We start from the raw sequence: 24,015 nt of genomic DNA on the forward strand, positions 1-24,015 counted from the left end.
TATTTTTGTCTTTTCCTCTTCTTGAAAAAAAGTGGTAAATACCTTCAAGAATTATTCCTCAACAGCAAAAGAAAATTAAATTACAACTTTTAAGATGTTCAACTATTCTGCTAACAGTAAAGACTAACTTGAATTTGCATACACCAGATTCCAATTTTCTGCCAAACTGTCTTGTAGTTGCAGAATGTGTGATCATACACTGTTAGAGCTTCTAATTAGTTATATGAGTTTAAAATCAAAATTCTGTCTTTACTGATTCACAAAATATGAAGTATATTTCTATAATTCAAACTGTTAAACACCTTCCAATGCTATGTAACATTTATAAAATTCATCAAATTGCTCATAAAAGGCACAGATACTGTAGATGCATTATTAGAGTCTGTGAGTGTTTTACTCTAGCTGCCAGCTGAGAAAGGAAGGCTCACATGAGCTACCTTCCTTTAGCTTTAGGGACAGTCTCTTAAAGAGCTTTTGCAATATACTACAATCCCAAATTGCTTCCTACCGAAGCATTATTATATCAAGATTTTATACGTCTTCTAACTCATCACCTCCTGTTCCACAGAGAATTTCCTCTTCCATTGCCAAATTATTTTGCAACACCCTACCTCCTTGAACTGTTTGCTACTTCTATGTACCATGAAACCATATCACAGTCCTATGGAATGTAGCTCAAGTTTTTCTATGCTTGCAGTCTGTATGGCTCCATCCCAAGTACAATATGTACTTGAAACATTTTCCTCCAGTGTCTAATATTGCACTGTATTATCTTTTACTTGAAAATTCTACTGATTATTAGTGTATATTCAGAATGAGCAATCCATTCAAAGGGGAATGATCTTTCTTTTTCCCCAACATATTTTACCCAGACACTGGGCACCCAGCAGTGCCAGTTCTTTGGATCTCTGTTGCCAGAATATTAGATATTCCAAGTGTCATTAAAAAAGGTGTTTAACGAGTTTGCTTGGTGTCTAAATCTAGAGTAGTTTGATGGAAATGAGTTAATACTATATTGCATTGTAGTTAGGGTGTGTTTTGCCATTTACTGGTAATGGCAGGCTGGGCATTTGCCAGAGAACAGGAACCTTTCAATGTCATTAAGGGGGAATTAGATGCCAGTAGGAAATAGAGGGCTACAATAGATAGAAAACATTGCTTTTTTTATTTCTGCAAATGGCACGGGTGAACTGCCAGTTTCAGTAGTCTAAATAATAATGCAATGGAATGCAGGCTGAAACTATTGATGCTTTTGACATCACTTAGGTCTGTGGAAAGCATAGATACATCAGAAGGTAAATGGAAAGGAATTTAAAATCAGTGGCAACATTGCGTTGTTCAAGTAAACTTAATGGCTTAACAGCACCGTTTGAGGAAGTGGCTTATGATAATTCATTCCTGTTCTGCTCTGAATACTTACTGTATTTTCCTTTAAGTTGCGCAGTATGTACAGTCATATATACATTGGTCTCCTTGAATGTCTTTCATCTCCATACTTATGTTCTGCAGGGCTATGACAACACTGCTTGCTAATCAGTGATTTATTAATAAAACACAAAACAAACTTATAGAAGCAAATACATTTTTTATCTGCTAAATAAACATTTGGAGAAAATAACAGCTGCATAGATAGCAAGGATGTTATCTGACATAGTGCCACACACATATGACAAAAGAAATAACAGATAACATGAAAGGACTAGGAAGGCTGTACAGGTGTCATTTGTGGTTCTAGATTAGTAATCAGTATGGAGAACTGACAGCTTTCATCAAGTTAGTTTGAAAACCTAGGTATTAAATACTATTTTAGCTTATTGGGGGAGAGTATGAGTTGTAGATGGGGAGGTTGTTGAAATGGAGCTACCAACTATAAAAAAACAACAGACATTGCCATTCCCAAAAATGTGAGGATATGTATGACAGAGAATGAATTTGTGTGCGCGCACGTGCAAATGCTCACGCGTGTGCATGTGTTGGTGTCTGAGTATACTCGTGTCTATGCATATCAGTGTGTGTGTGTGTGTGTGTGTGTGTGTGTGTGTGTGTCTGTTGGTGTCTGAGTATACTTGTGTCTATGCATATCCATGTGTATGTGTGTGTGTGTGTGTTTGTGTGTGTGTTGGTGTCTGAGTATACTTGTGTCTCTGCATATCCGTGCATGTGTGTGTGTGTGTGTGTGTGTGTGTGTGTGTGTGTGTGTGTGTGTGTGTGCGTGTGTGCGTGTGTGCGTGTGTGCGTGTGTGTGTGTGCGTGTGTGTGTGTGTGTGTGTGTGTGTGTTGGTGTCTGAGTATACTTGTGTCTGTGCATATCCGTGCATGTGTGTGTGTGTGTGTGTGTGTGTGCATGTGTGTGCATGTGTGTGGGTGTGGGTGAGTGTGTGTGTGTGTGCGCGAGTGTGTGCACGCATGCGCCTTTCCATCTGTGTCTGTATATGCATTAGAATATTTTTGTCAAGCAGATCTGGGCCAGACACAGTTTGTGCATTTATTATATTTTCCATTTATGAAAAGAGTATATGCCACACTGAAGGACTTACTGAAAACTATTTCTCTCTGGAAAAAGTTACATGCATAAAAAGACATAAAGACCTATACAAATTAAAAGATAAAAGTTACTTTATGCAGCTTGCTCTTGCACCTAGAGCTCATGCCCTGCATTAGGGATTGTCATCTGTGTTCTGCTCTTTTCCTGTGGATCAGCAATGCTCGTTGACTGACAAGCACAATGTTTACTCTTGGGAACAAGATTATGTGCTTCAGGACACGTTTACATTCTAGCTTTTGAGTACAAACTAGGCCATGTGGTGAAGCAGTTCAGTGTGGGAGGCCACTGTTTTATAACCGAAACAGCAGTCTGAAAGAAAACTTAACATTCAGTAGGGGGCAAATTATAGGACTGAGGGGGTGCTTCAGTCCCTCATTAAGTACTCTAAAACTGGCACTGATGGAGAGCTGGAGAGAGATGTAGTGGGATAATATGCACTGGTTAACAACTGTGGTTTAGTAGCAAATGTGAACTTTAGAGAGTTACGTAGGGTTCCAATCCCACAACAGTGCCTTAGGGAAGAGCCAGGAAACATATTCACTTTAACATGCTGTATACATAGCATACATCTTATATGGGTACCACACCCTTCATTTTGTATGCAGCTGAAACTGTGTAGGACACTGAAAACATGCCATTTCATTAGAAGCTGTTTCACTGAGCCTGTTGGCTCTCTTTAAGCATATTTTAATACTGACCCCTCAGTCTGCAGAAATGGAAAGAACAACAAGTGAGTAGGATGTTGAAAGTGAACTGACAAGTAGAAAATACAGTATTCTTTTTTGCAGGAAATGTGTGCATACAAATCAGCAAATGTGTTTTTGTGTACTTTGTATATATGTGAGACACTGACCCCTTCATTCTGTAGAAATGGAAAGAACAGATGGGATGAGTAGACATTTGATAGGACAGCCCTAGGAAAAGAGGTGATGTAGTCAGGAATCAAAGTTGAATAAAACACCTAGTCGGGCAGCAACCTGGTCATAAGATTGCAGCAAATTATCGCAGAGCCAGGCTGACTACAATGGCTCATCTGCCCGTGAAAAACTCAGGCCAACATCTGTAAATACGTTTCAGTCTTGAGAAGAGATAGTAAAGCAATCAGCAATGTAATGGCCCATGAGCTTACTTTATTAAATTATCTATTTTTGTTGTAGGATACCGTAACAGCTTTGTCTTGACTTCCAAAGGTAGAAAGGCAGAAAAAAAGTGAGAGTAAATACTCAAGGTACACCAGCAGTGACAGCCAAGGATCTATTTAAATAACAACATCTGACATGGTAGGTGAATGAAACTCTCGGTGCTTACACATCCAGTATAAGGTATGCAAGAAAATACATGCACTAAGGCTATAATAACCTTTGTACATTAAAACAGGAGTAGCACATGTCAGAAAAAGGCAGTGCTGTTTTAATAAACATTACAAGTACATAAAAAACAGCTATGTGGCACATACACAGAAGTATACATGCACACATCCAGATTCTGGAATTCATTTTTGTTCATAAGTATAATTTTCTTACTTCTCTGCAACTATGGTTGTTACAGTAAAGTATCCTAAAGGTTCTACTAAAACTAAGTTTGAAAAAATATATGGAGATAAGACCAACGGTTGACCAGAATACAAATGATGTTGGTGTTGCCTTGAAATTTACATATCGCTACATCTATCTGTATATAAATATAGGAATGTATTGTCATTTGATCTAAAAGACAAAATGTCTAAACACAAATGATTGAACATATCTGGTCTAAACATACTTCATCTAACCCAGCACAACAAACAAACAAACAAAACAAAAAAAAAGTAAAAACAGAATTTTTTTCAGAAGACAAGCCCCATGCACCACCCACATCTCCTTAACTTGTACATGACAACTTCATGGTCACTCTAATGTGAAAGAAAAGGGAAGAACATACTTTAAGTTCACCATCAGTTTGCACAGTAAAACTTTTCATAAATCTTTATAAAAACACATATTAGTGAAAAAACACAAACTTTCCTTATTACCAGAGTTATAACTGACAACATGTGAAGAATATCTTTAGATTAACAGTGATTAGATCACTTTTTTGCCCACAGCCCCTTGTATTCATTTATTCTATTCCTCCCTTGATGTCGTGCATCTCTAAAACAAAGTCTGCAATGCAAGACAGAGATGGCTTTGCTCTTACACACACACACACACACACACACACACACACACACACACACACACACACACACACACACACACACACATACATGTGCGCGCACATGCACAGAATGTAGACGCTGTGCTACGGGCTGTTCAGCAGGCCAGAGTACTGTCCTCAGTCCTTTAGTCCTTTTAACTGTTATACTACCTGCTGTACACCATGAAGTATTTATGTAGTTTACTGAACTGACTCCCTCCTCCCAGGATGAGAAGATTGACTCTTAGGGTGATTCTGTTCCCTCCGGCAAGCTCTATCAGAATCTGGACTTGCTATATGAACCAGAATGACCAGGGGTGAACTCTGGAATCTATTCCATAGTACCATTGAGGTTGTATACTTTTTCTTGTTTGGGGTCCACTCGCATGACCTGTCTGTCATTCAAACCCTGGAGTCCTGACACGCACCAACACATGCTATTCCTTCTTCCTCTGTGTGGTTAAGAGTTGGATGACTGATTATCACAGTTATCATGATACCAGTTAATACTGTCTTCAGCTGTAACTGCACTACTGATATGGCTGTGCACAGTCCACAACACAAGCAGTGCTCACATACTCACATGATGTAAAATAATCATTTTTTCTGCTGCTATTTTTTCATCTAGGCACGAGTTGCAGTAGTCTCTGTGGCTCATGAGAGCTGCACCTATTGTTTTTTTTTCTCTCCTAAACAAGAAATTTAGTAAATTACCACCAACGTTATTTCCTCCCAACCTGATCCTCTGGCACCTGGTATATTATATGAAGCCATGTCACAAGTACCATGCTTGGTTATCCTCTCCCTATACCAGCAGGCCAGTAAGTAGACATGTACACATTTGTTTTCTTCCATAATAATAATTTTCCTTTAACTGATTTATATGTCTACATACAATTGCTGTCCTTCTCAGTTTGCTGACTACTTCTTCCTTGAGGCTTTCTGTGATGGCTTGCTCCTCTAATACTTACAGCCAGTGAAAATCTACAAATGGAATGATAAAATGCCAATGCCTTTCATTCAAAAAGTACATAATATCTGCTTTGCATTTCCTTGCACTGCTCCTACACTCCCATGGTATTCATATTACCAGCTGTTTGTTTCTTTATAAATACTGTGCCCTATTAGTAAAGTTTATTGGCAACCACCCAATGTCACTTTATGATTACAAACTTCTATCATTCTTCTGAGTTTACTTGCACTAGTAAGAGATAGGCAATTATTTTATTCATAGATAAAATAGCTGATCTGATTCAGGTCACATGTCAAACTGGAAACTCCTTTACAATGGTCATGTCTACAGCTATGAAATCTATGGGCATCTGTTAACATCATTTTAGCGTACCTAGTAAGAGAAGATCAGAGTCAATAAAACTTACCTTTCAGAAGTTGCATCTGCCAAGTTCATATCACTGTCTGTAACTCGATATTCAGAAATCCTTATTCTTTCATCTTTCTTAATTAACACTGAATAATAAACATAAAATTTTCCATTATGCTTGTATCTTGGATGAAAGGCAATTCCCAAGAATCCACGCTCATCTCCTATCCAAGGTGAAGTCAATACAGATCGTGAGACATTTAAAAAAGGTTTTTCCAACCTCGATCCATTATGCAGGTACACCCACACATAACCCAGTTGTTCTGCAATGAAAAGGCGGTGGGTCCCATCATTTGCATGCACTATTGCAACTGGATTCCTCAGGCCATTAGCAACTTCTTGTAGACATAGCTGAAGGCAGCCCTCAGTATCTTCTTGGACTGTACCTAGATTACTGTTTAATCTAGTGTTAGACACCACATTGGGGTAGCAGTAGTCAGGATCATTAAGTACCAGAAATTTACAGAATTTGTCCCGATCTGACTCAATTTCTATGTGTTTTATATCTCCGCTAATAATACTAAGTGCAGATCGACACTGTGTCCAGAATTCAGTGCAGTAGTTACCACAGAGTCCTGGCAACTGGCGCATGGGTGTATTGGCATCCTCTGCATCATAAAGGTGGGCAGCATATGGTGAACACTCCTAGATTCAAACAAACATTTAGAATTTAATATTTGTTTCTGTTTCAAAATATATGCTTAATAAAACAAAGTACCTTAATTTTCTAATCAGAAGGCACAAGTGTACAATACTGAGTATGGTTTCCAGTCACAAAAGAGTGTGATATTTAGAAAATGAATATCTGCATTCATATTTAGAATGACATCTAAAACCTTCTAATCCAATTTCTTGTTACAATGGAAAACATGATAAGAAGGGGGATGAGGAAATAATTCTCAGCCCATCATTACTATCAGTGAGGTCTAATCATACCTCTCAACCTCTTAGAGCAAAAAAATCTGGACAAAGCCAAAAATAATGGGGGGACAATGGCCCAAAAATAGGGACACTTTTAAAATATTGCTCTTACAATCTTAGAAAGTTGATAGGATAACAGGTTTTGCATTGCCATGAATTTTCTGAAGGGGTTGAAGTCTGAAACTGAAATGTCTGTCATTATTTTCAGACTTCAACCCTCAATGATTTGTCAGAAAACCACAATTTTATGAGCAACAGACCAAAAATATGAGTAAAAAATCTGAACATTCTGCAAAACATCTGTACATTTGAGAGGTATGGGTCTAATCTGACGTACAGGACAAAATATCTGCTTTTGCAGTTACACACACACACACACACACACACACACACACACACACACACACACACACACACACACACACACACACACACACACACACTACAAATTTAGATGGTGTGTGTGTCTGTATGTGTTCTGTATACTGTTTTCCTGTATATGCCTAATTAGCAGCTTCCTTCATTGTGCGCTGGGATATATCTGTTTTTATATGGACAACCTTGAGAGCACAACTCTGCTACTGGTTTCATTTGCACAGGCAATATTTGTTTAAAGCCATTGACTATTCAGTGTCTTTTTGTCTTGGTTTCTCTCACTCTGTCTTCCCCAAGTTCCTTTCAGAATCTCTTTCTGTTTGCTATTTTTCCATGCTAAATTGTTTTTACTCAGCCATAAAAAGAGGACTGATGCTATGTATACCAGTGTTGTTATTTATGTTAACTTCTGTTGCTGATAAATAAAATATGTTGCAAGTCATACCATTCACTCAGTAATATGGTTTACATATCATTTATTTTTATTTATTTATTTTTGCATTTGTTGACCGGGCTAGTCCAACTGGATATATGTCCATTTTCAGTGGAGGCCCGAGGAGAAAAGCTTCAACAAACTATCATATATAATATAAGACATTTACAAATACAGTTGAATGTGTAGATAATCATCCTGTACATTGCATTTTGTTACATTTCTGTAAACAGAATCATGATACATTTCAGCTACAGTTAGTCATGCAAATATTTTCCTAACAATATAGTATAAGAGAATACTTTTATTTTATTTGACTTAAAAAAAGTAAGTAGATTATACAGTCTCTTAGAAGTTAATAGACAAGTAACTAGTTTGTACAGTAATGGCAATAATGCCTTGAGAAATTAGGGGTAGTTAGTCTGGGTTAGAACAAGGGCATAACCATTGCGATTTAAGGTATGGCTTCAATTTGGTTTTAAATAATGCTATAGAGGTAATGGTGGACAGGTCTTTTGGGAGGGAGTTCCAGATTTTTCCAACTGTGTTGGCAAACAAGGAGTCACCTGCCAAGTTGTTAGCTTTGCCTATTTGGACAAGTGGTTTATTTGCTGAGAGTAGGGTCTTGAGGTTGTTATAGGGGGGGATTAAGTTAGCAAATATAGGATCTTGTAGGCAACTGTTAATTGATTAAATAGTATTATATTTGGTAGTTCCAGCCATCCTAGCTGTTTAAGATTATCACAATGGTGGGCTCTATAGGCAGTTCCAGTTGCAAATCTAGCAATGTTATTATAGGATATCGCAAGTTTGTTGACGTTGTTTTTACATAGTTTTGTATATATAGGTGAGGCATAGAGGAGGGTAGAGATTAAGTGGATATGGGCAATGGTGGTCCTGGCTAGTGGTGACAAAAAGGATTTCATCCTATATAGGGATCCTAGTTTTTTGTTGACTGTTTTTTATAGTACTATTAATATGGGAATCAAAGGTGAGGTTGCTGTCAATAAGAACCCCAAGAAGTTTAGTAGTGCAATCAGGAGATATAATAATGCCGTTGCTTTATGTAACAGTAAAAGTAAGTGGGGAGGCCCGACGTGTGGGAGTGAATAGTAGCAGTTTTGGTTTTTCTGGGATTCAGAATGAGGCATTGATGTAGAAGCCATTTTTCAACTATGTTAAACACATTTTGGGTTATGGACTGTAAGACAGATGGTGAGGTGGCAGAGCATATTAGCATGGAATTGTCTGCATATTGGATACAAGTAGCATGAGGTATAACAGAGTATAGATAATTTATAAAAATAGAGAATAGGAGAGGACCTAATATGGAGTCTTGAGGGACCCCAAGGGCAATTGGGAGGTGGAAGGATAGGTTGTTTTCCCAGCCTGCTGCCTGTTATCTAAGTATGATTGGAACCATTGAATAGCTAGAGTGTCTAGAGACAGCATTTTGAGTATATTAATGAGTAGGTGGTGGTTAACCATATCAAAGGCTTTTGAAAGGTCAGTGAAGAGGGCTGTGGATAATGTATCTTTGCTACGATTCTTATTAATACAATCTGTGAATGATAAAAGAGCAGAGGTGGTGCTATGAAATGGTCTAAAACCATGTTGGCAGTTGGCTAGTAAATTGTTTTCTATTAGGTGGTTAACAGCTGTTTATGAATGCATTTATCCATGATCTTAGCCAGTGGAGATAAAATGGCTACATGTCTATAATTTGATAATTCATTCGAGTTGCTTCCCTTATGCAAGGGGATAATGTGAGAGATTTTCCAGATTGATGGGATAGTTCCTTCTGTAATAGTTCTGTTTATCAGGATGGATACTGGGAAGGCTATGGCTTTTGCAGCTTTTTGCAGGTATTCTGCAGGTAATAGATCTGCAGAGAGGGTGGTAGGTTTAAGATTATGTAAGAGTGTACAGAAAAGGGATGTAGGAACAGGTTGAAAGTGAAATGAAGGGGGTGCATTGGTGATGGAGGTGCTTGATGATGATGTATCAGGGGATAGCTGATTAGCAAGAGATTGAATAGTCTCTGTGAAGAAAGTGTTAAAGGTATTGAATATTTGAGTAGAGTTATTGTGATCCAAGCCTAAAGGGATAGGTGTGACTGAATGCCCAGGGTGTAAGAGTTTATTAATGTCAGACCAAAATCTTTGTGGCTTATTTTGATTTGTTTGTTGGAGCTCAAAGTAAAAATTCTTTTTGTATAACAATATGGCTTTTTTTGTTTCAGTTCTAAGCTGTCTAAACTTTAATTGATCAACAGGGTTTTTAGTTGAACGTCAATTTGGCTATAATTTGTTTCTAAGGAGGATTTTTTTGTTTGGTAGTTTTTGAGAGCTATTGGGCTGGTTTAGTCTTGACTCTAATTGAACGTGTTGGGGCGTGGTAGTCTAAAATAGTTAAGAATTTTGAACTGAAGTATTGTACTGCTTCATCTAGAGGTAGTTTTTTAGGGGTGACCAATCACATGCCAAGAGTTCATTTTGAAAGCTATTGGGGTTAAAATTCTTTTTGATCCTTATTGTCCTGTAGGTTGTTATGTTTGGAATATCACTTTTATATCTGATTATAATGTTCAGTGAATGGTCACTTACATCTTCGGGGAGAGTTCCTACTTTGTAAGTTTGGTGTTGACTGTTTATAAGAATCCAGTATAAGGTGCTTTCCTTCCCATTAAGTTTATTGGTCCTAGTAGGGGATGTAATGGTTTGGGTAAAACCATATAGGTTAATATGAGTAGGCGGTTGTTCTGAGGAACAGCTCTTCCAATTAATATTGAAGTCACCAAGCACTATGGTTTCCTGAGGGTCAACTGAGGATATCCTCTACGGTGCTGGAGTTATTACCTGGGGGAAGATAAACACAGATGATGTAGATGAATTTATGTTTATTAAGTTGTAATTTGGAAGTAAGGATTTCAGCCTTATTTATAGGTGGAGGTTGAGAATCTATAGGTATCGCCTATAATTCACTTTTGTATAGAATAGCTACTCCCCCACCCTTCTTAGCTTTATGGTCTAGCCTCAGGATATTATAGCCAGGTAGAATAATCTCATTATCTTGTGATGAGTTCTTGAGCCATGTTTCAGTAAGACATAGGATGTCAAATGAATGTACATCCATGAGGGCATGTAGGTTGGCAACTTTGTTGTTTATGCTTTGTATGTTAAGATGAGCTATCAAGAGTGAGTTAGAGGGTCTGTGTAGCAATTGTGAATTAGCAGGAATTGGGGTGTGGGGCAGTGAAGTAGTGGTAGAGGTTGGTCCAGGGTTTGGGTGGATATCACCATCTACTAAGGGGTGAAATTGTACTCTTATTGAAAGTTTTAAGAACCTACTTGTGTGCTTCTGGAATTTCCTAGTTCTTGGAATATAGAATTTAATGTGGGTCAGTCTATGATATTTAGATGGTCAGTAGGTAGCTGTGCTGGGTGTAAATGTATTGCTGAGAGAGACTTCTAGTGCTGGTATAAGGTTTGCCTTATGGAGTTATAATATTCTAGACAGTTAAGGTATTCATAGAATATAAGTAAGTAAGGTATAGAAAGGAAAGGTAAGAATAGTATTAAGAGAAGCACCTTTGGGAATGGTGAGCTTGATGAAGGTAATATAATGAGGTAGTAATTATAGCTTAGTGAAGATGGAGGGTACCAGTTTAGGTTTGTGTTTAACAGAAATGGTAATGGGTTATATCACTTTAAGGAGGTGGGTTATGTAAGGGACTGTGTTAATGAGGGTGTGGTCTAGGGAAGATAAATGTAGAGGTACTGGGGGTGGGTGGAATTTGGGGGCAGGGTAGGGGAGCGGAGTGAGCCTGCAGGGCGAATGGAGCAGATAGCACAAGTGAGGGATTAAACCCTAGGAGAACAATCAGTAGAGTGATGACTGCTAAGGAAAGTTTGAGCACTTTAGTTAATAAAGGCAGGTACCAGATAGGTGACTGTTAGTCTGTCGCTATTTTTTTAGTGATCAATACAGCAGATTTCATGTGTTTGGAGCCATATTACTAGAAAGCTAATTCCATTCAGCATTTATTACATTAAAGGGACCAGTATAGCTAGTGTAGAGTGTATTTTACAGGTACCCAGCTCTTATGCTTTCAATCATGCTGTGTTGATACTGCACAATTCAATTTAAGGAAGAACAGCTCAAATAGCCTTAAAATATCACCTAATTCACTAAAAAGTGTGTCGGTAGCAGTGTATGTAGTAATATTAAATGTGGACACCTTCCACAAATATAAAAACACTATCCTAACACTACGCGTTCAAATTCAGAGAGAACATTTTGTAGTAACTAATTCAAAAGTGTGTGCGATCTACAGTTACCAGCATACTACCTTAAACTGCTGTTAACAATTTCTGAGGGAGCAGCTGTTGTATTAATGCAAGATAAGGTGCTCTACAAAAGCTAGACACTTATCCGCCTGATAACTTATATTAAAATAGGACAGCATCTTCAGTGAAAGTCCTGAGGTGCTCTGATGGATAAAATACTAAAACACTGAATATTTACACTATAGTATAGGCGAGATTTCTAGTGCATCTCAGCTGCCCAGACCATAACAGCAATATCATTATGATCAAGGAGGCAAGCAAACCTAGCTATATGTGTTTTACTTAATAGAATTATGTGCATTCTAAGCAATGTAATAGGTTTGCAGCACCTGATTTCTTCATATCTTTGTCTCCTCGCATCTCTCTCTCTGTCTTTATTTATCTATCTAGCTTTGTCTTTTCTATGCTGCCTAATACTATAAGGTCTCCAACAGATAAGAAAACGGTCCTGTATAGCTCAGAACATGTTTTTGAAATTATATTGCCTGAAGGGAACAAAGGCCTGAATGAAAAACTGCTGTTCTTCCATCTTACCACTTAAATTAATGCTCAGTAATAGGTTATGGCAAGGAACATAATTTCAGACTATTTATCACCTGAAATTTGCATTGCCTTAAAATTGGTACTGATCTACAACTCCCACCACACTCATTTACCTGGATGTTCGACATGAGATAAAAATTATGAGTCCCCATACAAACACTGCCATGAGTTTAAAATCATTCTACTCCAATAGCAGCAGCTCACCTGGGTGAGCAATACTAAACCTTAAATGAAAAGTCCATCATTTATCTGCCTCCTACCAGTTCCCAGAATCCATTTCTGTATACACCTCATCTCACAGTGTGCCTGCAGTAAAATGCATGCCTGTTCTAAAGCAGCAACAACTGCTGTCCACTTCAGCTGGTGTCACTCACATTTTTCTACTCAAAGTTGTACAGAGGATATACAGCAGTCAGATATAATTTTACCATCTTTGGTCATGTCAGCAGGGCCCAGGCCTTGGTCCTTGAGCTGGGTCTTTAAATTTGCTGCAGTGCTGTGGTACAATGTAAGCTAAACAGTTCTTTCACGGCTGCAAATTCAAACTATTGCCTTGCACTATATACCTTAGGTGCACATGGAAATACTTGCTCTTTCCTGCAGAAAATGTAGTATTTTGTGCAAGAAGTACATTTAATTTCACCTCCTCATACTGATTTTCATTGCTCTTCATTTGCACTGAGGACTGAGGCTTGTAGTGCACACATGGTGAACAGAGGAGGGATGGCTGTGATTGCAACTGCACCCTTTCTGAATCCCATGCAAAGACCCAAAATCAGAAACAGATTTTAATTGCTCTTATGTAATTAGGAACTTGTTAGAATAACAAGCTTTTGTATTAGCAAGCATTTTCTGAAGGGTATGAATTCCAAAACTCACATGCCTGTTATTACTTAGCGACTGTAATCCACAACAATTTGCCAGAATACCAGAAATGTTATGAAGAACAGATCAAAATATATCTCAAAACTTCTTTGTTCAAAAATTCTAGACAAAGTCAAAATAAGTGGGGGGGGGGCATTTTTTTTTCTATTTGTTAAGTAAGTAAACTCACTGGACAAAGTTTTGCTTTTAAGAACAACACAGGAGCACTGTATTTTTGAGTGACATGCCCAAAGTCACAGTGGATGCAAATGGAGAAGGAAGGAATCAAACACAAGACTTTTGACTATAGGAAGCAGTTTGTTAATCCTGTGTGGTAACTGCCAGATAGCTCAAAAGCATTTAGCAAAACAATAGGACTGGGATCAACATGCATTTTCTGAACAATAAGAACTATGAAATTCTAATAAGTGGCATTACTAAAGGACTGAAATCGTCAGTGATTTACCTGAAAATAAAGAATTTAATGAGGGGCAAGACAAAAATATGAGGCAAAATGATCAGAGACATTGTACAAAACTGGGGACAGTTGAGAAGCAGAGCTAACTTCTGTTCTGGAATATGTAAACTCATACATGGAAACACGCCCACACTCTGATAATGAATAATGTATGCACCCCAAATGCACTATACAGTTACCTACTATATCCATGGAGCAACATATTTTATACTACATAGTACTATTTTTTAGAAGATCACACTTGTGTTGAATTTCAGGCTTTTCTGGTACAGGTTTGATATTAAGCTAAAATAAGTTTGTCTTAATTGCGTGATAGTTGACTAATAGTGCAGTTAGGATTGTTCAACCAATGAATGCAGGGAGGTGCTAAGAATCTCATGGACAGATAAACCTTCCTATTAGTATCAGAAACTGCTGCTTGCATGATGTTTGCATTTTTATTCCATTTTAACAAGAATGGATTCAGTGGGGATTGTCCAATGAATCTCACATGCAGACTGTTAAAAAGAACTGATTCATTATTTAATATTCAGTTTTGCTTTAGCTAATAGTAGGAAGCCAAATCAGGAAAATAATTCCTTAACTGTACAGAATACACAGTGTATGCAGTGTTAGTATATATCATTGGCCACAACCATTTTGATGTGCATTATAAGATACTCTTTTTTCATATGGTTTGCCAGACCTCTCACCTTTACAGATTTTTGCCTCATATTCTTGGTCCATTTTTTATAAAATTGTGTTTTTCTTTCAAATTAGTGGCAACTTATTAAAGATTGAAGTTAGAAAATAATGATAGACATTTGAGTTTCAGACTTCATAGCCTTTAGTAAGTGCATGCTAATGCAAAATGTGTTATTCTATCAAATTTCTAAGTTTGTAAGAGTAATATTTAAAAATTGTCCCTATCTTGGGGCCTTTGTTCCACTTTTTATATATGGCTTCATCCACATTTCTTGCTCTAACAGTTTGAGAGGTATGGTTTAAACCCTGTATGGCTCACTTCATATGTACGTAATATGTATACTGTCCATTGCATTACTTAGTGACAAAATCTACAGAGGGTTGCTAACTGTTCTCTACTAGGTGAAGTAGAATTCTGTGGTTTTGTGGTCAGATATAGGGGCAGCACCATAGCAGAATGGGCAGCATTATTGCCCCCCACATCAAGAAGTTCTGTAGTCTGGTGTTCAAATGGGGTAGATTTGGGGTAGAACTTGCATATCCTTGCTCTGTTTGCATGGGATTTCACTTGGTGATCCAGTTTCCACCCACATTCCGAAGACATGCATTAAGCCTGTTAAGAGCTCTAAATTATCTGTAGGTTTGAGTGCATGCATGTGCAATAGGTTCATAGGTAGGTACTAGGCTATCTGCCCAAGGGCATTTATAAGCCTAGCCAAAGTGTGTCGGCTTTCGCCGCCCCATTGATTAATTAACTGATCCTCTGTCAGGCAGAGCCAATGAAGTGATCCCAGGGGTGTATTTTCTGTTACACATCCACTAGTCAAGGTTTCTCTTGAAGAGTGTTGGTGAGGGGCTCTGCCTGATGTAATTTGGAATTTTGTTCCAAAGCATGGGGTGTCTCTGTGACAGTAATCTATCCCTACAGCATGTTCTATTTATTGTTGTGGTGAGGCAACCAGACATCTATGTTATTCACTTGCATTTCAAATGCCACTTTTCACCAAAGTCCCACTCAACCACTGAACCTAAGAAAGATACTTTGGAATTTTCTCTGCTAATTTAACAGTTTTTTTAATACTTAGCTTTACATGCAACTTCAAAATGACCAGATATGCTGCAACTGTGGCACTGTTTACTTTGAGCTTGACATGCCCCATTAGGATCATGCATGTAGTTATTTCTAAATCAGTTTTCCCTTTTACAGTCACTGTACTGCCCTTTAAATTACTGAGCTGTCTTTTCTTAAAAAAATGTTTTGTGCACCTCACTATTTTGCCCTTTTCTAACATGCTATTACCTACATTTTGTTACCCACATCCTTGTCTGCTCTCATTTCAGCAATCTGCAACTTTAACTAGATAAATGTAATTTGCAATGTTAGTAATGCCAAGATTTATATTAACTATGCTGCATGTATACATTAGATACAGCCTTATCCGATAATGAAGTCCTTAGCAGTTAGTATTGAAGTATATTTTAGGTTGCTCATGACAATGTTTGACTCTATGATTCAAAAGTTTATACATTTAACTGAAGACTGTTACTTACTTCACCTGATACTATGTGCACCATTATTACCAGTGAAAAGTTGGCACTGAAATATTATTGTCATGTGCACACTGTTGAAAATCAGTTCAACTTCTAACAGTAGTGACAATAATGCTGCAAATGTGAACTCACTTAATTTAATCATAACTTCCTTCCCACCTAAGACAGGTGACACTACCACAATTAAGCCTCCAGAAATATTTGTTTCCATTTTTCCATGTCGTCCTTCCTTCACTACTCTACCTTATTAAGTTTGAAGATTTTTTTTACTTTATTTATATTTTTCTGTAGGTTCCCTCTGAAAATGAATCTTCCCCAGAAGGAATAACCCTGCAAAATCTGAAAACAACTGAGAAAATGCACCAGATGCAGAAGATTGGTTTGATGCCTGTTCCTTTGCCAAAAGTATTACTTTGTTCTGAAATTATCACAGTCACATTTGAACAGTAACATAGGATGGGTTTTCTTTGCAGGAAGTAACAGCTCTGATGGTCAGTGACATTATGACTTGTAATTTACAGTGAGGTATCAAGAAACTGTTGGAACATGGAAAATGGTATGACTGTGATATCCTGCGTGGTTTTAGTTGATTAGTAGCCATCTGTACTGTTGCATATGCACTAGCAATAAGGTGAATATATTAATATATATGGAAATACTAAAAATATAAGCATCAAAAGATATGACAGTGCCAAAATGAATATTTGTGTTTCAGCACTATTTCCAGGTAAGGTAGACAAAAAAAAGTTTGTATTCTGTGAAATGTGAGTGCAGCAGCTGTATGTTGCAAGTTTAGATAGAAAGCACAGATCTATATTGTTATAAACAAAGAGATATTATGGAATATTAACTACCTAGGAGAAGCACTTAGAAACATGGATTATCTGGCATTGTGTTTGGTCATTGCATTTGTCACAAGTTCTGTAATAAATGCAGTATTGTTTGTGCAAATGAAAATTACAGATAAGATCATGAGAAATAGCTGAGAATATGAGAAAATGATAAAGGTAACAGTCATAGCAGTTTCTAAATAACTGTATGATTCCTCATTTTAAGAATATGAATTTTGATTGGAAACAATATTCCATAATGTGCAATGCAAGCTGACCAGTGCCTTGCTTCATGTAATTAAGCTGATGTCTATAGTCTGCCATAAAAGAAATAGTTCATAGGTTCATAGGTTCATACTAGGCTATCTGCCCTAGGGCATTTATAAGCCTAGCCAGAGTATGTTTGGCTTTCGCCACCCATTTTAAATAAATTTTGCTATGCCCTTTTTCGAGGTTAGTATACTGTGCCTCTGTCTAACAGTGACACAGAAGTGATACCCGGGGTAAACCTACGATCTCCCAGCCACTCATCAAGATTCCTCTTGAAGAGAGTCAATGAGGGACTCTGCCTAACCTGGACTGGGATTTTATTCCAGAGTGAAGGGAGCCTCTGGGTTATGAATCTGTCCCTCAAGCATGTCCTATTTATTTCAGAGCTGAGGTTCAAGCCTCTTGAGTGCGTAGCTTGATGGGATTTGGATGTTTTGAGGTGTGGCATGTCCCTTAATTCCGGGTTGGACATGGCTTTATACGTCAGGCACAGATCGCCTCTGAGCAGGCGGTATGCCACTGAGTAGAGCTGGAGTTTCTTTAACCGGGCAGCATATGGCATCTGTTTGAGCCCTTTTATCCTCTTGGTGAGGTACTTTAGGGGTCTTTCCAGTTGCTGCAGGTGTTTGGTAAGGTACATCCCAAAAGGGGCATTGTACTCGATTATGGGCCTGTTGAGGGATGAGTAAAGAGGCACGATGACCTCCCCTTATCTACATGTGAATCCCTTCATGATTAGGTGGGCTATATAAAATGTTTTTCTAAACACTTTGGCCACGTGGTTGTCAAATGAGAGATTGCTATCAACTTGGGTCCCTAGGTCCCTAATTACTTCTTCTGTACTTAATGGATTACCACCTATGTGGTAATTTGTGGGCACTTTGTTTTTGCCAAAGGGGATGACTATACACTTTTGGCTTAGCTTGAGGCCATGGCTCTGGCACCAGTTGTCTGTTTCTATGAGGCCCTTTTGAAGGATGCTTGTGTCGGCTGGAGAGTCGATTATGGCGCCCAGTTTGCAGTCATCTGCGAACTTGGTCAGCCACAGTCCTTCCATGTTGGCCTGTACCTCCGAGAAATATATACCGAACAAGAGAGGTCCCAGGACTGAGCCTTGTGGGATGCCACTTGTAACTGGTTTGTAGTCTGACATGGCTCCAGCAATTCTAACCATGTGGGTTCTGTCCTTGAGCCAATTTGCAACCCATCTAGTGACATAGGGGTTTATATTTAAGCTGGTGAGCTTATCTATAATACCCGAGTGGGGTATTGTATCGAAGGCTTTTGCGAGGTCCAGGTAGGCTGTGTGGACTACCTTCACTTCGTCAATGGCCTTGGTGATGGTTTCAAAGAAGTCGACCAGGTTTAAGAGGCAGGATCTGCCCTTAACAAAGCCAAACTGGGTAGGATCCAGTGTCTGTAGGTCCCTAATATCTTTATTTATGAGGTCCATGATGATCCTTTCCATAGCTTTGCAGACCAAGCTAGTCAGGCTTATGGGGCGATAGTTTCCAGGGTCCGTTGAGGCACCACCTTTGTGGAGAGGGACCACTGTTGCTGTACACCACTCTTTGGGTACATATCCTGTAGTAAGGCTGAGATTGAACAATAGTTTTATGTTTGGGTTTAGCTCTTCTTGGAGTTCATGTAGGATGCAGCCTGAGACACCGTCTGGTCCCATTGATGCTGTGTTTTTTGCTTTGGAGAGGGCGGCTCTTACTTGAGCATCTGAGATGTCAGGGGGGCAGCACTCTGCTGGGATAGATATTTGCCCTTTTGGTGGGGGGGGGGTTGTGCTGAACCTGTCAGCTAGGATGTTGGCAATGTCTGTGGGTTCGGTGTATTTTTTGTCATTTTGGACTAATTCTGAGCATATCTGGGAATTCCCACCCAGGTTCCTAACATAACTGAAGTAAGCCTTGTGATTATCCTTAGTGTCCTGTGCAATGTTTCTCTCGAAGCTGGTTTTAGACGATTTTATGAGTGCCCATAGTTTTTTGCTAATACTGATCAGAGATGCCTTCCCTCTTTGGGATTTTGCTCTATCATGTAGTAGCTTCCTCCTTCTATTGTATAGTTTGTTTATGGCTGGGGTCCGCCAGACAGGACGTCTGCCTTTGGAGGATTGGGTCTTGGTTTTATTTGGGATTGCATGATCCATGCATTCCTGAAGGTGTTCATAGAATGAATTTATAAAGGATTCTGTGGTCTGGGCCATATTTTCCACAGGCCCGGGGGCTTTGAAGGATTCCACCTCGGTTTTGAGGAGTGTGAAATTTGCTTTAGAAAAGTTTTTCACTGTGGTTTTCTGGGCAGGGGGTGGGGTCGGGATGTGAATATCCAGTTGGATTAGTTTATGGTCTGATCTTACCAGTGAGGGATACACTTCTGGTCTGGAGCATAGAGTCCCCATGTTGGTGATGATCAGGTCCAGTATGTTTTCCCCTCTTGTGGGAGTGGTAACAAGTTGTTCCATAGCATTTGAGTTTATGAATTCTAGGAACCTTTGGGCTAGGGCGTTGGAGCTAGAGTAATGCTCCCAGTCTATGTTTGGGTAGTTGAAGTTGCCCAATATAATGGTGTTTGGAGAGACCTTCATATTTTCCAGTCTTCTCAGGAAGGCCGAGTGGGGTTCCTGGGTTTGGGAGGGTGGTCTGTAGCAGGCTATAAACTGGAAGGCAGTTTTACCCACTGTTAGTTGCACATGGATAGTCTCTGATGCTTCGTGCTGTGCCACCAACCTGGAGGTGTGGTTATCTTTGATGAATATTGATACTCCCCCTCCTTTTGTAGTTCGGTCCAAATTTTGGGGCCGAAAAGCATGGTATGAGGTATAATCTGGTAGTGCTGGGGTGCTCTCGGGAGCCCTGAACCAGGTTTCTGTTACTGCACAGATATCGATGTTCTCCATGCTAAGGGGAGTTTTGAGTGCGTGCATCTTGAGGTTTAGACTTCTGGCATTGAGTAGCATTACTCTTAGTTTCTTATCCCTTGTGATACCTGTGGAGGTGGATTTGTCTTTTGAGCCTTGCCTAAAAAAGGCACTATGGGGGTAGCAAGAGCCTTTGCCAATATCCGAAAGCCCAGTGGTGACAAGTGCAAGCTGTCCTTAGCGAAGTATCCTGGCTTGTTGAGCATATCATCTCAGGCTGACAGGCATTGGATCCCCTTTGAATGACACCAATACTTAAGCCAATTGTTGAAATTGATCATCCTGTCTTCATATTGTGTCATCATTCTTGGTGAGGGTAAGATACTACTCAAGGTCAGGGTCATACCGGCCTGGGCTACATGCTCAGAGAGCTCCTCTATGTCTCTTTTCATGTAGTCCAGGGAGGTACATCTCAGGTCATTCACACCAGCATGGACAATGACTGAGTCATATTTGTACTTGCCTTGGAGTGACCTGAGTGCTTGTGTTATGTGGCGGATCCTAGCACCCGACAGGCTGCTCACCGTGACCTTCTCCTTGTTCAGCCTGGTGAGTGGGACGTCAGTGTGCCTGATGATAGAGTTACCTATTACAAGTGTATCAGGTGAGTTGTTTAGCCTTAAGGGCTGTGACTGTTCGGTGCACTGGCTTTGTGAGATATGTGTTGCACGTGTTTTGTTTTGGGGTAGCGGTTGCTTGGGTGTCTGCTTTGTAGGTCTCTGCTGCTTAGGCAAATCTTTATTTAGAGCCTCCGAGTATGTTTTTGTGTGATTATGTGTTTGGTTTGCTGTCGTGGTAGTCTATGTGAGACTGAAATTGTAGTGAGTGTTGTTTCTTTCTCCTCCTGACTGGTTATGCCAGTACTGAGTTGAGAGAGCTTAGCCTCCAGTTTGGCTATATGGTTGCATCTCTCACATGTGTTGGAATTTGTTGGGAGGAGGAGAGGGTTGTCTGTGTACATGAGGCTGTTGTAACATTGCCTCAAGATTCCCAGATTCACCAGCTGGACCAGAGAGAAGACTGACAACTGACCTTTTGACATGCTAGAATAGTATTGGGAATTCCTTTATAATTGAAAACAAGGGCCAATGGGGAACAAGGTACTCAAGGGGAGTTTGTGAGGGTGTAGTGCTTTTAATTTTTTTAGTGCTGACTTATATAATTGCTTAGTGAGCAAGTGCCAGGTAACTTAAGTGCAATGTGTTACAGGTAACATAAATGCAAAAATGACAAACAGTAACTTTGTTTCAAGTGAAACAAGGAAATAAGTACAGTAAGCAATGCAGATATCACTAGGGATCCACAGAAGAGCTGAAAAGCCGCCTTTTAGGTGGAATTAGCATTCCAGGGAAATAACAAGCAAACAAATAACAAGCATACAAACAAAGCTAGATTCAGCAGGCCTGGATCTAGTCTATGCTACAGCAAACCAGGTGTACCAATTTCAGTAAGAAGCAGTTCAGATATGCATGCACTGTAAGCCTTTAACCAGAAATTACCAGCTCAGAAGGCCAGAGTCCAGCCTCTCCTCCCACAAGAGTGCAGACCACGAACCCTCTTAATATAAAATAACTGGCCTGAAAGCCCAAGTGCTTAAACCAGAATTAATACACTTTTAGAATAACAGACACTGAGCCCTCAATCAGCAGTTCCCAACTTAGAAGGATGTAAGCTACCTGTTCTGCCACTACAGTGCAGACCACAAACCCTCTTAATGTAAAACAACTGGTCTGAAGCCCAAGTGTTTAAACTAAAAGGCTTAGAATGAGTTACACCAAGCAGTAATAAATACAATTGAGTACTTTTAAGATAACGCAAAAGCAAAATAAAGTAGGAAGAAACACAAATACAGTAAAAGCAGATAACATTTTTTTTTCAGAAAAGTTGCAAAAGCAGTAGTAAAAACAATTCTCATGCAGTGCAAGCTGGCACACTTGAGTATGTAGCAATATTAGTCCACACACAGTTTGAAAAAATGTAATTAAATTAAAAAGGACTAAAAGCAAGTGCAGAAAGGGTTTATTAGGTAGAATGAGGTAAAGAGATGGGACTGGGGGAGTGTCCTAGATCAAATCTACAGTGGGGTGGGCACTGCAAAAGCCACCAAATTTAAACTACAACCAAAAACAGGGAATGGGGGTGGGGAAAAACAGTTTCAACACAGATGTGAGGAATGTGCAAATTATGAAGCCAAAAATATATACTGATCTCTATATATTTGCAGAGCAGTAAGACAACAGATATCTAAGCAACAATTTAGCTCTATAATACAGAATAATACAGAAAAATATACTCAGCTCTATATATTTGCAGATAGTCTTGTAAGGCTGTCTCTCAAACTAAGGTTCCAGTTTGAATGCAGATTGTTAGTTAACAGGGCACACACACCAGCTATAAAGCCAATTATATCAGCTGAAGACAAGGCCGGAAATGACGGGGGGTGGGGAAAAACAGTTTCAACACAGATGTGAGGAATGTGCAAATTATAAAGCCAAAAATATATACTGATCTCTATATATTTGCAGAGCAGTAAGACAACAGATATCTAAGCAACAATTTAGCTCTATAATACAGAATAATACAGAAAAATATACTCAGCTCTATATATTTGCAGATAGTCTTGTAAGGCTGTCTCTCAAACTAAGGTTCCAGTTTGAATGCAGATTGTTAGTTAACAGGGCACACACACCAGCTATAAAGCCAATTATATCAGCTGAAGACAAGGCAGGAAATGAGGGGGGAACAGTTTCAACACAGATGTGAGGAATGTGCAAATTATAAAGCCAAAAAATATATACTAATCTCTATATATTTGCAGAGCAGTAAGACAACAGATATCTAAGCAACAATTTAGCTCTATAATATAGAATAATACAGAAAAATATACTCAGCTCTATATATTTGCAGATAGTCTTGTAAGGCTGTCTCTCAAACTAAGGTTCCAGTTTGAATGCCAGTTTAGTTCCAGTTTGAATTCCAGTTTAGATTTAGATTCACATTATGTGTAATATTCCAAACAATAAATGTCAAAAATTCTTTTATGCCTCATTGAATTTACGTACAGACAGTAATATGAATCTCTTTACAAAATGGTGGTTGGTGCAGAATTATGATTGCAATATTCACAACAATACCACTGTAGTTTTCCATAACTGTGACCCTGGAGAAGTAGAAGGATGGATGTGGGGTGATTAGAGTCAGTCTAGGTGTTGTGTATTATCCTGATTTCACTGACAAACTAATACTGAAATTACTTTTGTAGTTATATAACAACTGATACAACTATATTGTCATTGCATCCTTTATGAATTGCTGGTAACAAAAGCATTCAAGGTCACATGGGGTACTGTCTATGGAAAAAAACAGGCATATGAGTACTCTGTTAATATATTTTGTGTCATAAGCATCACTTAACAATGTTACAATCAAATGTATTAGTGTAGTTAGTTATTTTGGAACTAGTGTTGCATAATGTGTAGGAACTTCAAAAAAGCCCAATGCATTGTCTATTTCAGCATGCCCTGATGCATACATACATACATGCACATCTTTCAAGCATGGACATTAATGTCCTTCTAGCTTGCCAATATACCAAAACACTTGTTCCCATTATAAATGCCCAGACTGTTCTTAAAAATATCTAAACTAGTACTTGTAAGATTATGCTCAACAGGGTTTTAAGGT

General features: G+C 38.8%; 1 protein-coding gene across 1 annotated transcript in view; it reads right to left on the minus strand.

Annotated features, from left to right (window-relative positions):
- Positions 1–24,015, minus strand: part of LOC122798433 (HHIP-like protein 1) — an 861,110-nt gene that overhangs the window by 614,579 nt on the left and 222,516 nt on the right. The window contains exon 2 of the mRNA XM_044067362.1: positions 6,100–6,746. Coding sequence (XP_043923297.1) covers positions 6,100–6,746 — 647 coding nt within the window. The remainder of the gene's footprint in view (positions 1–6,099; positions 6,747–24,015) is intronic.

Source organism: Protopterus annectens, chromosome 1.part0 (genome assembly GCF_019279795.1).
Source record: "Protopterus annectens isolate FY-2018-M chromosome 1.part0, PAN1.0, whole genome shotgun sequence".
Lineage (NCBI taxonomy): Eukaryota > Metazoa > Chordata > Ceratodontiformes > Protopteridae > Protopterus > Protopterus annectens.